Source organism: Salvia hispanica, chromosome 2 (genome assembly GCF_023119035.1).
Source record: "Salvia hispanica cultivar TCC Black 2014 chromosome 2, UniMelb_Shisp_WGS_1.0, whole genome shotgun sequence".
Taxonomy (NCBI): Eukaryota; Viridiplantae; Streptophyta; class Magnoliopsida; order Lamiales; family Lamiaceae; genus Salvia; species Salvia hispanica.
The window spans coordinates 21480442-21498148 of record NC_062966.1 but is presented as its reverse complement, the minus strand read 5'-3'; the positions used below and the strand labels follow the sequence as shown (position 1 = coordinate 21498148).

The window sequence follows — 17707 nt, the reverse complement described above, 5'->3', positions numbered from 1 at the left end:
TTTGTCCCAACTAAGATGACATATTTCTTTTTTTTTTTGCTCTCTCTTCAATTAATACACTCAACTACTTTTTCTCACTCCTATTAAAATATCACTCTTTCTTTATCTCTCTACTTTAATACTTACACCCACATTCTCTCTTCAATTAAACACTTTAACCAATAACTCATAAAATCTCGTGCTGGCTAAGCAATGTGTCATCTTAGCCGGGACGGAGGGAGTAGTACTTCTCCGTCCAACTAAATTGAGTCATATTCCTTTTTGAAATATCTCAATTAGGTTGAGTCATTTCATTTTTTGAAAAAAAAATAAGACATTCAATCAATCTTACTTTATTCTATTATCCACTTTACTTTATTTTAATTTTCCCTACTTAGTTCTTTTTTGCTATTTTTCAACACAATATTTTAATCTACGTGCCTAAAAATTTGGACTCAACTTAGTTAAGACGAAGAATATATACTGAAAAATAAGTAGAAAAAAGTAAGTGGAAGGTGGATCTACTTTTATCTATTACTATCAGAAATCTGAATGAACAAAATTAGTGAAATATGAGATACATTACTAAGAATAATAAAATTAAAAAGTAAATGAAACTCTTATTGATCGATAGATAAAAATACTGAAATAAGACATTTTTTAGACAGAGGTAGTATTAACAATTTAGGCCATCCGCATCCATGTCTCTTATCCGTCTCATCTCTTCACTATTCATGGGCCCCACTGTACTTTTCACATCATCTCTTAACTAAGAGACAACACCTGCATCCCTCCATCTCTTAACCATCTCATCCCTTAACTATTCATTCAATTTCATTTTTTATTTTTATTTCCAACAAATTCAATTAATATTTCATTGAAATATTAAATTAATACTAATAATTCATTAAATCATTAAAACCAACAAAAATTACAACATCCGAAAATACGAAAAATACATAATTGAAATCATATGGAGTATTTTTAATTTTAATTTTTTAATTTATGATTTTTATTACAATATTGAAAAAAATACAAAAATTAAAAATTATAATATTTTAATTTATTTTATTTTTGAATTTTCCTGATTTAAAAAAAAACAAAAAAAAAACATTTTAAACGGATATAAACGACGCCCACTCGCGGGCCAGCGAGTGGGCGTCATGCACGAACCGGAGCACGACACGTCACCAAGGCGCGTGTCTCGCCAGGTCGAGGCCGTCCTCTTCGGGACGCGACACGCGACGAGACGGCTTGTCTCTTCGGGACAAGATGCATGCCGCATCGTCGTCTCGATGCGGTCTCGTCTCGTCGAGACGAGATAGGGACCGCATCGAAACGCGATGCGGATGCCCTTATAAATTTTTTGAAGCGTTTTTAGAATATAATCTCTCTAGAATTACGTGATGATAGAGAGAATTCCGAATTAAAGATTTTATTAGAGGAAAGTTGAAAATAAATACTAATATTGAAAAATATACATGACTTGCTTCAACTATTTTTTATTTTTTTTATGTTAAGTAAAGTCAAACGTCTATTTGTATTTTTAGAAAATCTTATTTATGCGTTTGAATTTTTGCTCCGATTAGTCCACAAACAATTAATCTGCAATTTGAATAAGGATTCATCAGAATATGGCTTGCTAATTCGAATAACTTTCCTACACTCACTAGCTGAATAAATTATCAGAATAGTCCACTATCTAAATTATCAGAATAGTCCACTAGCTAATTCGATTAGTCCACTATCTAAATTATCAGAATACCAGGAGTAATAGAAAAAGACACGTAGCAACTTGGATCAATAAGTCGTTACACACTGAATAAACACGTAGTAGAAGTTTAATTATATTTTCGAAAGTGAGAGGTCCGCGCATTCAATCAACTATGAATATTTGCAGGTTAATTAGCAATCAATATAAATACAAATAGTATATTTTTGTTATAATACTACCATGTACTTCTATTACATTTATTAAAAGATAGGACTCGCTGTTTTTGTTTTTCTTCGATTCTTTATCCTACTAATCCAAAATTAAACCAACTCTACGTATTGCAAATTTTATTGAAAAGTTGGTTTCAAACATCTAAGATTGAACCAAAACAAATTGAAAATCAGGCATAAATTAGACATGGCCAGACTAATAAACTACAAGAATTTTTATGATATAGACATTTGAGTGAATTACATTTTTAGGGTCTATACTTTCAGCGATGAACATTTGCGGTCCCTATACTTGCAAAATATCATTTGTGGTTCTCATACTATACCAATTGCTCGTTTCAGGTGCTTTTTCACATGTTGACCACATTTTCTGACAAAAACGCCCTCAAAAGCCTAAAAGGCATTTTTATACACACATTCTCCAAAAGTAGGTAATACTACTTATTTTTATATTTATGTTAGCTTGGGTACTTTAACTATGATTTGTGTTTTATTCGAATAATTTTGTTTGGATTGGTTATAGTGTCATTGTGCACAACCCACAGGGGCGGTACTAGTAAAAATGAAGGGTGTGGCTTTTTAGTTTTTACCCTACCCAATTTTTTTTTATAGTTTTTCTTCTTCAAAAATTTTCTAAATTTTTACAAATTATATTTAGCTCTTACGAAAATTCTGCTCCAGAATAGTAAATGGTCATATTGTTGAATGAATGAGAAAGGTTGAATCTGAGAGAGTTAGAGATTAAAAATGGTTTCCGACTTCTTCAGGAAGAAGTAACCTAGTTGACAATAAAAATGAAATAATAGCAATATAATATTATTTTTAATTACAACTATTGCAATATATTTTGAAATATTAAAATATTAAATTATTTGTGCTTAAAAGCCACGATATTTTAAAATTTTCTAAAGACTTTTTCAAATGTTAAACACCCCCCCTATAAAATCTATCATTTTAATTGATTCATTTTAGTTTGAGGAAATAGAATATGTTCTTTATAGTAAAGCGATTTTTATTAAGTTAAAATTCAAGATTAAAATTATGCATATTTTTTATCCTATAACAATCTAAACAAAAATAATTCGAATAAAATATAAATCATAGTTAAAGTACTCAAACTAACATAAATATCCAATAAGTAGTATCTACTTTTGGAGAGTGAGTGTATAAAAATGCTCTTTAGTCTTTTGGGGGCATTTTTGTACGAAAATTTGGTCAAAAAGTGAAAAAGCACCTAAAACGAGCAATTGGTATAGTATAGAGACTGTAAATGATATTTTGCAAGTATAGGGATTGCAAATATTCGTCGCTGTAAGTATAGGACCTAAAAATGTAATTCACTCTAGACATTTTAACAGGAAAGATGGGATATTGGGATGGAAAAGTATTAGTTGAAGTTAATTATAATTAGCTCAAAGCTAATCCTAATATTTAATTCCTCTCTATCTTGCATAATCTAAATATAAACAAATTAAATAAATACATTAGAGTCAAATATACTGCCGGAAACGTCGTGGGATCTTGTCCTTTTTTCCTAAGTCAAATGAGTTAATTGGGAAATGGAAACTTATGATATGGCTAATATTAATTATTTATATGAATAACGATAATAAAATGTAATTAATTTAATTGCTAAGTTATTTTAATAAACGAACATTAATAATTATTTTTGAAAAACTTATGATATGGATAATGGCATTTATCTGCAAATATCAGTATTTTCATTTATTTAATCACCACACCGCGTCGCCTCTCATTACATAAATGCGAGTTTCTCGCTCTTCTTTCTCACTCTCTCTCTCCTCTTCCATTTACCAATCTTGACACTGAGAAGATCCCATCAAATTCCCACTCTGTTTTCCTTACTTTGTAAGCTCTTCTGATCTCTCTGATCCTCAATTTGTTTATTAAAATTTCATGTGTTTGTGATGATTAAAGTTGGATTAAACTTGATTCGGTTAACTGTGGAGTTGTTAAAATGTGATCTTTATCTGATGTGGTGACAGGTGAGAATCAATGGCGCAGCTCTTACTTCATGGAACCCTCCATGTCAAGATCTATGAAGTGGACACGCTGAAAGTTGGAGGCGGTGGGAATATCTTCAGCAAGGTTTGATTCTGATGCGATGTCTACGTTAAATTGATTTTGTTCTGAATCTCTACTTTTTTATTTACTTTTTATCTATGATTAATTGCCAGATCTTGTTGTGTTGCGATTTTGACTTGCTTTCCTGTTAGTGTAAATAGACGACTAGATTGTGCTTGTTTTTTGTGGAGTGATATTTGTGCTGATCGGTAGATATTAGAGGGCTTTTTGTGTATAGCAAAAATATCCCATGATTTATCTTTTTTGCTTGATGTAAAGGTTGAGTTGTTATTCTCTCTGTTTGAGAGCTGTTGGATTTTGTTTTGTCTTGTTTGATTTCAATTCATAGTTATTCAATTGCTCCAACCGTTCCTTAATTGATCTGTTTGTAACATGAAATTTCTGTGTCTGTGATCTTTTAAGTGGTGTTTCTGTTGGTTGGTGTTGTATTCACCATCCGTGAGTTTATCACTTGCTGCTAATGATGTGATTACTTTCTTCACCGTGTGTACCTTTAGTCGGAACATCAATCGCTTACTGTCCATCTTTCTAGATTTTTCTGAGATGCTATACATGTAATGACTGGTGTCTGTGCTCGTTTTGAAAGTTACTTTGTAGTAGTAATTGGTGTTTGGGAAACTTCAGTGATAAATTGGTAAGACGAAGGGATTTGTATTGGAACGTTGAACAGTAGTATGTATAAGTACTTAGGCATAACTGTGGCAATCAATGCAGAGTTTACAAAGTAGCATCTTGTCGTGCATATTCTTATATGCTTTCCAGTTTTCCTTTGTGAATTCTTGCTATGGAAATCTTGAACCGAGTTGCGTCCCTACTTTTAACTGTATATTAGTTGTCTTCTGTTTTCTCATATGTGGAACATTTGTGCAGTTTGTGGAGAATTTCCAGGAGAAAGTTGGGTTCGGCGAAGGAACTCCCAAAATCTATGCATCTATTGATTTGGAAAAGTCCAGAGTTGGGAGAACGAAAACGATTGAAGAGAACCCCACCAATCCTCAGTGGAATGAGTCTTTTCACATTTACTGTGCACATATGGCCTCAAATGTCATATTCACAGTCAAAGATGATAATCCCATTGGTGCCACTTTGATTGGAAGAGCTTATGTGCCGGTCGAGGAATTACTGGAGGGGGATGAAGTAGATAAGTGGGTTGAGATACTTGATGAAGACAAGAATCCTATTAATGAAGAATCTAAGATCCATGTTAAGTTGCAGTTTTTTGACATTAACAGAGATCGCAACTGGGCTCGTGGAATTAAAAGTGCCAAGTATCCTGGGGTTCCTTATACCTTCTTTCCCCAAAGAAGAGGATGCCGGGTTTCTCTGTACCAGGATGCTCATGTGCCGGATGGATTTATTCCAGAGATCCCATTATCTGGAGGGCAGAACTATGAGCCCCAGAGATGTTGGGAGGACGTGTTTGATGCAATCACGAATGCAAAGCACTTTATTTACATCACTGGTTGGTCTGTTTACACCGAGATCACGTTGATAAGGGACTCACGAAGACCAAAGCCAGGTGGAGATACTACTCTTGGCGAGCTCCTTAAGCAGAAAGCAAGTGAGGGTGTTCGGGTTCTTATGCTAGTCTGGGATGACAGAACCTCAGTGAGTTTACTGAAGAAAGATGGTTTGATGGCTACCCATGATGAAGAAACTGAACAGTACTTCCAGGGTACGGATGTGCACTGCAAGCTGTGTCCCCGCAATCCTGATGATGGCGGAAGCTTCGTTCAGGATTTGCAAATTTCCACCATGTTTACTCATCATCAAAAGATCGTGGTGGTAGACAGTGATTTGCCAAATGGAGAACCGGATAAGAAGAGAGTTGTGAGTTTTGTCGGAGGCATTGATCTTTGTGACGGGAGATACGATACTCCCTTCCATACACTTTTCAGAACTTTGGATACGGCACATCACGATGATTTCCATCAGCCTAACTATACTGGAGCTGCAATCACCAAAGGTGGACCCCGAGAGCCGTGGCATGACATTCATTCCCGACTGGAAGGGCCTATTGCTTGGGATGTTCTGTATAATTTTGAGCAGAGGTGGAAGAAGCAAGGTGGTAAGAATGTATTGGTTGACTTGAGAGAGCTCTCTGATATCATTATTCCTCCTTCTCCAGTCACGTTCCCCGACGACCACGACACATGGAACGTGCAGCTATTCAGATCGATTGATGGTGGGGCAGCCTTTGGTTTCCCCGATCAGCCTGATGAGGCTGCCCAAGCAGGTCTTGTTAGTGGGAAGGATAATGTCATTGACCGAAGCATTCAAGATGCGTATATCCATGCTATACGCCGGGCCAAAAATTTTATTTACATAGAGAATCAGTATTTCTTGGGAGGCTGTTTTGGCTGGGACTGCAATGATATTAAAGTCGAAGACATTGGAGCTCTACATCTCATCCCGAAGGAACTGTCATTGAAGATTGTCAGCAAGATCGAAGCTGGAGAAAGGTTCACCGTGTACATTGTGGTTCCTATGTGGCCCGAGGGGATTCCGGAGAGTGCTTCAGTACAGGCTATATTAGACTGGCAGCGGAGGACGATGGAGATGATGTACAAAGATATCATTCAGGCCCTTAAAGCTAACGGTGTAGAAGAGGATCCCAGAAATTACTTAACATTCTTCTGCCTTGGTAATAGAGAAGTGAAGAAGAGTGGAGAATATGAACCATCTGAACAACCCGAACCCGACTCAGACTATCTGAAAGCGCAGGAGGCTCGGCGTTTTATGATCTACGTTCATGCCAAGATGATGATAGGTAACTTTCCTTTCTTCATGTTTGTATATTATTCCGATAACAAGTGTTCCATTTGAATCACGATATGATCTGAATTTTGGTCTGTTGTGTTGCAGTTGATGATGAGTATATCATAGTTGGATCAGCAAATATCAACCAAAGATCAATGGATGGTGCAAGGGATTCCGAGATAGCCATGGGAGCCTATCAACCGTATCATCTCGCAAACAGACAGCCAGCAAGGGGACAGATCCACGGTTTCAGGATGGCGCTATGGTACGAACATCTTGGCATGATCGATGAAGCTTTCCTCCACCCTGAGAGTGAGGAATGTGCAACGAAGGTGAATGACATGGCCGACAAGTACTGGGATCTCTACTCCAGCGAAGAGCTAGAACGGGACCTGCCAGGTCACTTGCTCCGTTACCCTGTTGGGATTGCGAGTGAAGGTGAGATAACTGAACTTCCAGGAGCGGAGTTCTTCCCGGACACCAAAGCTCGCGTTCTTGGCACTAAATCTGACTACCTCCCTCCCATCCTCACCACCTAAGGACGTCCCGTGCTGTCTGAATCCCGTCTCAGTTAAATTTCCCGCGTAATAAGATGTTTGCCTGTTATGATCTGCAGAGTTGTTGTGCATACTCAGTTGATGTTGCTGGTGTTGAATTTAGATTTTACTGCTGACTTTTTGATTGCTCACTGTTTGCTTAAAATGTTGCTTATTTCAGTTGTATTGGAATTCCATAGTTTATCTGAAAAGTGAGTTCATTTTGATGACATGTAGTACATCTTAAATTCTTAACTTATGTTTTGATTCCACTTGTGTTTGGATATATCATATAATCCATGATAAATAAAAAGCCAAAATTGATGGCCAAATTGAGACAGAAAGCAAGTTGGGAGGATGAAAATGGTTGAATTGATTGAAGGGTACCTCTCAAATTCACACAGCCATTAATTAGTGAAGGTATGGATGGCCATCACCATAACCCTATTCAAATAAATAGTTGAATCCAATGTGTAGTTAATTGTTTATTCTCATTATGTATAACCTTGTCATTTGGTCTGATTATACACCTGTCACCACATCTTTTTCATCACAGTACGACTCCTCCAACTCCATTTCTTGCTTTCAATGACTTTGTCTTTTCGTAATAGGCATTGCCAACTCCATCAATAGGTCGACGATTTGAATCACTAAAAAAAAACTCCAAACAAACTTAAAATGTACCCAATAACTTTATTATGTAGTTAATGATCCTATTAAATTAGGGATCAAGTGGAAAGTTAGGGATTTTGGTTAACCTAAACCTAACAAAAAGAAGAAAAACAGGCTAGAAAATATAATATTAATGTAATTAGGCAGGCAAGGTTTCCCAAAATGGCGAAATTGCAAGGCTAAAATTTGCTCATTTTATTTCCATAGATTCTAATTGTTTTCTTTCCTTTATTTAAGAGGATGATGACTATGCTCGTGAAGTAGAACTAAGAGCACTCCCAATGGGTCGGCGTTAAATCCGGCGAAAAATCGCTGATTATCGCCGGATTATCGCCGGGCGTTGGGGAGAATTCGGCGATAATTCGGCGTTAATTCTACCGAATTAACGCCAACTCCCGAAAATTCGCCGGATTATCGCCGACCACCACAATGCTTATAATCCGGCGATAAAAATAGTTTTTTTTTTTTTTTTTAATTTCCCCCCCTATAAATACACACCTTCTCTTCATTCTCTCCTCATCCTCATCCCTTTTCTCTCTTCATTCTCTCCTCATCCTCATCCCTTTTCTCAATTCTGAATCATCTTCTCATTCTCGGTCCGACGAGGAGATATCTCATTCTTCTTCCGAAGAGGAGGTACCTCCCGCTCCCACCGGATGGGATGTCGCGGGTTTCGCCAACAACCCAGTCAACAACTATATCTCCAGTTTCATACAAAGCGAGTTTGCTCCGAATGCGGCAGCCACCCAACGGCCCGATCCGCGGCCGGCGCCCAATCACATCCACCGCGACCTTATTTGGTGGGCACGATCGGGCTGTTCGCCGATTATTTTGCTGAGGAACCACGTTATCCGGCAGATGTATTTCGTCGCCGATTCAGAATGCGCCGCTCCCTCTTCCTGCGCATTGTTAATGCGTTGTCCGCGCGTTACCCCGAGTTCTGGCTCCAGCGAGACGCCACAGGGAAGCTTGCCCCTGCAGAAATGCACTATTGCCATCCGACAATTGGCATATGGAGGGTCCGCCGACATGTTCGATGAGTATCTGCAATGCGCCCACCATCATTCTTGAAGCCGTTGCCGACCAACGGCTTTGGATTTGGCATGCTTATTTTGGTATAGTCGGGTCGAACAACGACCTAAATGTTCTCAATTCGTCGCCCCTTTTCAACGAGTGGATCAACGGGTTAGGCCCCTCCATCGAATTCACGGCCAATGGCAATGTGCATAACATGGGGTACTACCTGGCTGACGGCATCTATCCGCAATGGCCCGTGTTTTTGAAAACGATCAGATGCCCAATCGGAGATAGTAGAAAGTATTTTGCCCGAGCGCAAGAGTCTGCGCGCAAGGATGTGGAGAGGGCGTTTGGGGTGCTCCAAGCACGATTTGCACTGGTAAAGGGCCCGACGCGCTTTTACTACCAGGGGGATATTGCCGACATCATGTATGCGTGCATCATCATGCATAACATGATCATCGAGGATGAACACGAAGGCGTCCTCAACGTCACCAACGACACCAGTGTTGCATCATCGAGTCACGGTGTCTCAACCGAGTCCGAGTCCGCCCGCCGGGGTGTACCGTACAACGAACATGAACGGTTCAAGGCGTTCATGGACATACACCAAAAGGAGGCCCATCGAGCACTACAACACGATATGATCGAAGAATTGTGGGCAAATAGAAACCGCGCCCACCGCCCTTGAATTTTTTTACTTTGAATTTTTTTTCCGTTCCTGTACTATTTTTTTTTTTAATTTTCGTCGTTGTAATTTTTTACTCGTGTTTAATACAACGAACTTTATTACTATTATTTGTCTTGTCTTATAAATTAGCTAGCTTTATTATATACAAAAATAAAACAATTAAATTAGTAATGATGTAAAAATGAAATGTTGAGTTAGGGAGAAATAAGGGAGAAACCATTGGAGAAGTTGGCTAAAAACTGGGGATAAATTTTGGTGCTGATGTGGCGCTGATGTGGCAGGAGCTAGGGAGAAATAAGGGAGTTTTTAGCCGGACCATTAGGAGTGCTCTAACCGCATATATCGTGTTGTTCATTTTCCTAGAATTATATATAATTTAGGATTAATTAGAAGTAAGATTATATTAGTTGGATGGGGTTGTGACTAATTATATAGTATGATTATCCATTTATGTTTGAATTGTGGGATTCAATCTGAAAAATCAAACACTCTACATATTTAGTTCTGAGATACAATCTAGCAAATCGAAACGATCCTATAATATACTCCCTCAGTCCACAAAAAATAGTCTCAATTGTGGAAGGGACGGGTTTTAATGAGAAAATTGATAAAATAAGATAGAAGAGAACAAGTAGGAAAAATAAAGAAGATAGAGAGAAAAGTGGGTAAAGTATGAGCAATAATAGACCATTTTATTGACATCCCAACATGGGAAAATGGGAATAGAAGGAAGGGAGTGTACAAAATAATATCCCAAATTACATGATTAGGTTTAACCGTTTAAACGAGCACTAATTAAGATATATTATTATCCATTCATTCTTATATGTCAAACGCAATTAATTCTATCCTACTTTAAGAATACCGAATGCCCCTTAATTTACGTACGTAACAACTAACAAATTCCAGGTCGAACAGAAATGAGTCAAGAAAAAAAGAAATTCAACTTCGTTAGTAGATTGATATTTTCTATATACAATTTCAGTGGATTAACAGGTTTTGAATTTTTATAAATGGATGCCTCATGCCTCAAATACAATCGACTGGTTTTGCAACTTATATATTTTTAGAGTAATTACTTTTTAAAGTGAAATTAAATAATTAATAGTACCAAAGAGAAATCTTAATGTTTGGAATGAAAGCGAAATATATTACTCCGTATTATTCAAAATCATGCTTTGAGTTTATAATTTATAATCAATTGTTGTATATATAAGATACTCCATTTTGATAAAAAAAAAGTGTGTATACTTGATTATTTTAAACTTGTAAACTTTGATATTTAATACTAGTTCTATTGCTTCATTAGCTCAGTTATTTTCTAAGATTGTTTAGTTTTGTGGTGCAATAATTCATGTACTATATCTTGAAGAATAGGGTAAAGTGGTTGGAGTGTACAAGTGGTACTACTATTTCGTTTCCAACTCTTGACAAAATTCAGTAGTTGAATCATTTGACAGTTCAGACAACATTGGTGTTCAAATTAAATGATTTGAGGATGACAGCTACCATCTTCTACTACTACTTCAAACTTAGTATTTGGAGACCCCCAAGATTCACACAACTCACACCCATGGCTTACAACATGACACATAAAAAGGTAGGTCCAAAATAAAGCATATCTCTCTTTCTCTTACACACGCATTACACACATTTAGGACAGCATAAAATGAGAAGGAAGTAAAGATAAATATGAGCTCACACATGAAGTCCATGATTACCAAACTTTTTGGCCAACGATTTCTATGATTAATTAACATACTTTTGTATAATAACCTTTTCAAGATTTTTTTTTTGTTTTAGGGGCGATAAGTAACTACACAAGGATTAGGGAGAGTGTAGGCATAGCAGTCAGCGTTGTAGAATGAGTGTAGGCATAGCAATTAGTAGAACTTAGTCTACTTTTATATACTCCCTGCATCTCATAGTAGATGTCACACTTTCTTTTTTAGTCTGTCTCACCAAAGATGTCACATTTTCTCTTTTAGAAAAAGTTCCCTCTCACGTCAATAAATTATATTTTCTCTTACCACTTAACACGCAAAATAACATCTCCTAAAACCTCGTATCATCTCTCAAGTGTGATGTCTACTATGGGACAGAGGGAGTGCTATTTTTTTATAATAAAATATAAATGAGAATGAGTTAGTGAAATGTGAGGTCTATTAATGTTTTATAAATTACAAACTTTGTGAGATGGACGAAAATAGAAATAAAGGACAAATTTTCAGGGATCGATGAAGTAAAAATTATTATTATTTTTAATTTTATAAATTATATATATATATATATATATATATATATATATATATATATATATATATAAATTAAAGCTGGTATGCACTCTTGTATTTCAGTTAATGTTTCGTAAATGATGTAATAAGAAAATAAAAATAATTGGTTTAGTTTAAAAGACATGAACTTAGCCTTGATTTTGATTCAATTCTTGTTTTTCAAATATACAAAACTTAACATTGTTGGTAATTTTCTCCCGATTTCATTTTAGTCAAACATTATACTCCTAATTTTCTATAAGCTCTATCCCAACATGTTGATTGTCTTGATTACCATGACAAAGATGGGACAACTCACATGATTTTAATGAATCGCACATGCATTTCATTTCCTCCCAAAACTTTATTTGAATAAAATCCCAATTTTGCAAAATTTGTAACGAAATTGGCCTCCGCTTACTATATCAATTAATACTTCACTATTATGTGAATATCTTACAAATTGAGTGCACCTAGTCCAACGTATGTAAAGATTTTCCATATTTAGAAATGAATTGATTTTTTTTCATATTGATTGCATCTAGTCCAACTTATGTAACAAAATTTTCCTATTTAATTAAAAATGGGATCTTATATTGATTCATTGACTGTATCTAGTCCAACGTAGTATGTATAATTTGTCATCTTTAGAAATGGAATGTCTTGTTTTAATTGTTAATATGACTAAAAAATAAGATTCCAAAAATGTCACACTACAATTTATTTAGTACAAATTTTTATAAAAATAAAATAATAAAGTAACTAATAGTTTGAATTTGTATTCATTTTTTATAATATAGCTTGTATTAATATTTTATATTCATTTAATTTAGTGCGTTTTTATAAAATTATTTCTAGCTAGAGATATCCACAACCACTGTGTAGTGTGCATGTAATAACATCTTGACATATAAAAATATTAGCGTGAGTACAAGAATAATATCTTAACAAAGAAAATTACTCCTATTACTTTGATTTATTAAATTAAAAGATATTGGTTTCTAAAATGTTTAATTTCAGCCAAATTCTGGTATTTCCTATGAATTGTTTAAATTGTTCATATCTAAACATTAGTATGAAACAACGTGATTATGAGCATCATTAAATATGACATTTTGTACATGTACTTACAAAATTAAGAAAAATTGAAACATCGCAATTAAAAGATAGTGATATACTCCCATTGTTGACCACATTTCGACTTGGTCATGGCGTGTGGTTCACTTGGACATTTCCCAAACTCAATAAACCTCTTTTCTTCCCACTTTCCTTCTTCTCCCCATTCAATCTCTACAAACTACAATTAACACATTCATACTACTCCACATTCAATTTTAAAATCCCATTAATATATTCACACACAAATAAATACCCCACCATAACTTTTTCTCTTACACTCCTACTAATATTTATATAAGTAATTTAATCTTTGGCAATTGAAAGATCAGAATTTGTTGCCATGTCTCCGACGTTGACTTCTCAAGGAGTAGTCTTGGCCACCGCCACCGCCATGGCCGTCTCCGCCGGCACCGCCGTCCTCTTCGATCTCCTCCGCGACAAGTATTTCCCTCCCATCTCCCAAATCCATCAAAAGAAACTCCTCAAATCTTGCCTCTCTTCAGGTAATTAATTACTAATACATAAACATAGTTTATCGGTTTGTTGAATTGCATTTGGTGTGGTGACAGGTGGCAACAGGAGGAAGAAGAAGAAAAAGAAGGTGAAGTTTGCGGAGGATGTGAAGGAACCGGAGGGGAATGGGGAACTGTACAGAAGAGCAGGGAGGAAGAGAATGGAAATACAGAAGAAGAATGGGTGTGGAAATGAATTGCCGCCGAATCATGCTGCGCTCTACCAGGGGATTTTGAAGGGTCGTATCAACAGAATGGGGTATTCCTTTTGACTATTCAATACTTACTATTATCAATTATTGATTCAAGATCAATCACTCTTCTTTTTTTTTTTTTTAATTACATGATAAATCATTGTAAATATTGATTAGCTGATGCTAATACTAATTAGTGGAGTAGTGTGTATAAAATTTTCTGGTCTGGATTGTTGCCCAATGAATACCCCTAAATTTCTATGAATTTTATTTTATTTTGGATTTTTTATATGAAATTGCAGTTACTCCAGTTTTTGTCTAATGAAGTAGAAACAAACTAAACACAGAATCTTGGTTGTGTTGGGATATATGGGAAAGGGAAATATGAAAGAAATGAGAAATCTACTAATGTTTAGCTGTTGTCTCATGGATTCATGGTGGAATCTGAATCTGACCAATTGAGACACAAAAATGATGGGAGTTAGTATATATTTGTGAAAATAAGATTAATAAAATGGATTGACATATCTCAATATCTGAAATTATTATTTTGTGGCCTATGAGATTCGGTATCTAACTTATTCTCATATTATAATTTTGATCATTTTCTCAACAATTTTATGGCCAAAAAATCTTGCGTTCTTCGTGTCTTTATTTTTTTTTATGTATAATACTCTGTTTTTTAGCATTTTTTTGCAATATAAGTTTATTTATGCACGGTTTGATAGTATTTGTCCGAATTATATTATAGTAGTAGTACTAATTGGTTACGGTTGAAAATTGCTAGACTGATTATATATTATTTATATTATAGTATTACGATAGTATTCAAAGTTGAGAGAGGGTGATCAGCCAAAAAAAATACTGACAAGCAACAGATTAACAATTTGCAAGTAGCTCGTATATAATAAGAAAAAAAAACTAATATATTGAAAAAAAAAACATACAATCTATTTAACTTTATTTATTCAATAGAATGATCTCGCAACAACTTCTAATTAAAATGAGTAGCCAAATAACAACTACTGTACAAAGTACTTAGTAGTACTTCATAAAATATCTGATAAATCTACAAAACACAAACATTAGAAAGGTAGTAATTGGCAATTTTTAGTCCTGTGCCCACTGCATAGTTAATGAAAATTCAAGAAAATTTTGATAAACTGATTACAAAAAGAAGGTATATTCTATATATGTTACATTTCGAATTTAATGATTCCTCATTTTGTTATGAAACTATTTATCTGTGTAAATAATATATTCTGTAAACCAATCATTCCAAACTTGAAAGATTAGATTGAATTGGCTCACCAAACCAAAATCTATCCAAAAAATATACACCAATATCGCATAATCAAAATTCTTATCCCTTTACACTGAAGAAATAGCATAACTTATATACAGTAAATATCCTAGTAATATTTTATTGTGGCAGTTGTTTTTATAAAAACCGTTAGCTAAAAATAGCAACAACCAGACATCCAACTACTTACATAATAGGTTAGCCATGAAATTGCTCCTTTGTCGGAGAAGAAGAAAAGTAAGAAAACACAAGCCCGCGCAATCGCTGAGAAGCGATCGATCTCAGGAAGAATCATTTCAATGTAAATTTATCTACCATTTCCAATTTGTCATATCTCAATTTGTTGTCCAATTTATGTACATGAATTTTTATGGAATACTATTTTTTGGGTAAATGGCAGAAGCTAATCAGCAATCCTTCCTGTCGTCGGCGCTTACAGTGAGAGCTTTCCTGATTTTTAAAATTCTTGGTATGCATTCTTTTATTTATTAAATTTCCCTATTTTATGTTCTCTTTTTTGGGCAATTTGACAAATTTCGTTGATGTTTTGTAGTTATTTGACAATTTCTGTTAATGTGTGTTTCTCAATCAATGCTTTTTTGGATTATAGTGTGTTTGCAATTTAGCAATTAAGCAATTAAGCTAATGTGTGTTTCGTTGATGTTTTGCAATCAATGCTTAGATATCTTTATATTACTACAAAAATATTATTGATTGTTCTCCATCATGGAGAAGTTATATAACTGTGATTCATTATAGGAGTAATGAATCAGCTACTGTTTAGCATTTTTTTCTGAACTAAGATTTTCTACTTGATAAATGTTAGATGTAATTTATCAATTATCCATTCCTTTGTAGCTACAAGATTGATGTGTTGTGGTTTGTGTTGTGAATTAGGAACGATCAACGGTTGTTGTTTCATGAGCTGTTGAAAGAGAGGCACCAAAAAGCTACCATATCAGTAGCTTTTGATCAGTCAGCACCCGAGAAATGAGGTCTAGCCCGACGTGCTTTGGACTGCGCATGTCATCAAGAGATGCGCCCACCCCAAAGCACGCCAATCAAGCTGCTGCATGTTCAAAAGAATCAACTGAATACGTAAATCCCGGTCAGTTCATCATTGGCCTTTTATAGCTATGCTTCAATTCTTGTAATTGTTCAAACAATTTATGTTGCTTTGTTTAGTCATGATTCTAGTTCAGTTCCTTTCTCGTTTCGCCACTTTAACATTTTTTTGAGTTTTATGATGCTCGATCCCCCTTGTTGTTTTTGTTTCATAGGTGTATGTAACTAAGGAAGGTAGAAGAAATGTATTATCTTCAAATGATGAACATTTTTTTTTCATCATTTGTTCCATTCATCTTTATGTTCCAATGATAAATGGATTCTCTCTCATTTGTTTAGTTTTTGATTATAGGTCTTAGACTCTGGAATGAGAGTAGAGAGAAATGGGTAGCCGATAAAAAGGTAGCTACTCGATCACAATTGTTTAACGTGCTCAAATTAAGGTAACGACTAACGAGCCCTCATTGTATGCTAAGAGAATGCAATACAAGCTAGCTATATATTGATGCTATGGTGTGTTTTTTTTTGTTGAAAAGATCTATCTGCATGGATACAAATCTCCATCTTTGCTCCGTGACAACGTGCAATGATATGCATAGGCTGATTAACAGCCCAGAGCCGTTTCCCAGACCTGTTCCGCTTGGGGTAAGGCTGTTCCGTTGGTACGTGCAAGCAAGTTAGGCGCCGTGACTGACTTGTTTGGATGAATAACTTTGCAGGAAATGGTGGATTTTCTGGTTAATGTGTGGGATGATGAAGGAATGTATGACATGATCTAATTAAGCAGGGAGATGAGCATTAGTATATCAGCAACATCTTCAAAATGGCTTTATTATATTGGACATAATATATTTTTTGGGTGTAGATAAAATTAAAGATGTAGGAATAATGTAAGGTGGTTGTGTCATTTTTGTTGGTACTATTCAAACAGCTTTCTCCCTCTTTTACTATTGTTACATTTTTCTGCAGAAATAACTATCGTGTAGCTATTCAAAATTCCACATTATGTTAGTCTTCATTTGATATAATATGGTAAATGATTGAAAAATTTATACAAATAAGAAGTGAAAAAATCGATGTAGGATATGAAGATGGATGATTGATGCATCACATATTGTAGTTAAATATCATACTGCATATTTTGAACAATCTCCTTAATTAAAGAATAAGAAATAGTTTAAGATTACATCCTCTATCTGATAATCTTCTTTCCGAAATTTATAAACCTTGTAAATATCATCTAGTCTGGAGCTGATAACCGAATTTTGTATTGATATATAATCATCTTTTCATACCCCTCAATCCCATTAAATATAAAACAATCGATGTTCAGCATGGATCTTATGTTGTTTTATTTTGTGAGTTAATCAAAAGAAATTTAAATAAGAAAGAGAAAAAAATAGAGATAATTTTGTTTACATCGGACAAAATGAAAAACGTTTCATTTTTAATAATATAGTGAAGAGGAAGTATTTGACTTTCGACAAATATCATGATATTTAAAAAGATAAACTTTCTCAGTCCCAAAGAAGATGA

The 17707-nt window shown here is 35.0% G+C and overlaps 4 protein-coding genes across 4 annotated transcripts; all 4 read left to right on the top strand.

Annotated features, from left to right (window-relative positions):
• The first annotated feature begins 3670 nt into the window (after positions 1–3670).
• On the top strand, positions 3671–7557 carry LOC125203624 (phospholipase D alpha 1). Its single transcript, XM_048102011.1, has 4 exons — positions 3671–3792; positions 3930–4032; positions 4900–6799; positions 6895–7557. Exons 2-4 carry the CDS (start codon positions 3940–3942, stop codon positions 7326–7328), a joined length of 2427 nt encoding a protein of 808 aa, XP_047957968.1. The 5' UTR covers positions 3671–3792; positions 3930–3939; the 3' UTR covers positions 7329–7557.
• A 1671-nt stretch (positions 7558–9228) lies between these two features.
• LOC125206466 lies at positions 9229–9705 on the top strand. Its single transcript, XM_048105717.1, has one exon. It carries the CDS (start codon positions 9229–9231, stop codon positions 9703–9705), a length of 477 nt encoding a protein of 158 aa, XP_047961674.1.
• A 3501-nt stretch (positions 9706–13206) lies between these two features.
• Positions 13207–14092, top strand: LOC125203696. The gene is made up of 2 exons (XM_048102105.1): positions 13207–13600; positions 13667–14092. The coding sequence occupies exons 1-2, from the start codon at positions 13438–13440 to the stop codon at positions 13879–13881; spliced, it is 378 nt and encodes a 125-aa protein (XP_047958062.1). The 5' UTR covers positions 13207–13437; the 3' UTR covers positions 13882–14092.
• A 146-nt stretch (positions 14093–14238) lies between these two features.
• On the top strand, positions 14239–17146 carry LOC125203697. Its single transcript, XM_048102106.1, has 6 exons — positions 14239–15407; positions 15507–15575; positions 16004–16214; positions 16524–16614; positions 16708–16816; positions 16891–17146. The coding sequence occupies exons 3-6, from the start codon at positions 16097–16099 to the stop codon at positions 16948–16950; spliced, it is 378 nt and encodes a 125-aa protein (XP_047958063.1). The 5' UTR covers positions 14239–15407; positions 15507–15575; positions 16004–16096; the 3' UTR covers positions 16951–17146.
• The last annotated feature ends 561 nt before the right edge of the window (positions 17147–17707 follow it).

Bases quoted from the DNA above. Each gene is read 5' to 3' on its own strand.
- LOC125203624 (XM_048102011.1), top strand. From the start codon at position 3,940: ATGGCGCAGCTCTTACTTCATGGAACCCTCCATGTCAAGATCTATGAA. The intron at 4,033-4,899 runs GTTTGATTCTGA...ACATTTGTGCAG, and splicing joins GTGGGAATATCTTCAGCAAG to TTTGTGGAGAATTTCCAGGA. The intron at 6,800-6,894 runs GTAACTTTCCTT...GTTGTGTTGCAG, and splicing joins TCATGCCAAGATGATGATAG to TTGATGATGAGTATATCATA.
- LOC125206466 (XM_048105717.1), top strand. From the start codon at position 9,229: ATGGGGTACTACCTGGCTGACGGCATCTATCCGCAATGGCCCGTGTTT.
- LOC125203696 (XM_048102105.1), top strand. From the start codon at position 13,438: ATGTCTCCGACGTTGACTTCTCAAGGAGTAGTCTTGGCCACCGCCACC. The intron at 13,601-13,666 runs GTAATTAATTAC...GTGTGGTGACAG, and splicing joins CAAATCTTGCCTCTCTTCAG to GTGGCAACAGGAGGAAGAAG.
- LOC125203697 (XM_048102106.1), top strand. From the start codon at position 16,097: ATGAGGTCTAGCCCGACGTGCTTTGGACTGCGCATGTCATCAAGAGAT. The intron at 16,615-16,707 runs GTAACGACTAAC...TTTGTTGAAAAG, and splicing joins TTTAACGTGCTCAAATTAAG to ATCTATCTGCATGGATACAA. The intron at 16,817-16,890 runs GTAAGGCTGTTC...ATAACTTTGCAG, and splicing joins CCAGACCTGTTCCGCTTGGG to GAAATGGTGGATTTTCTGGT.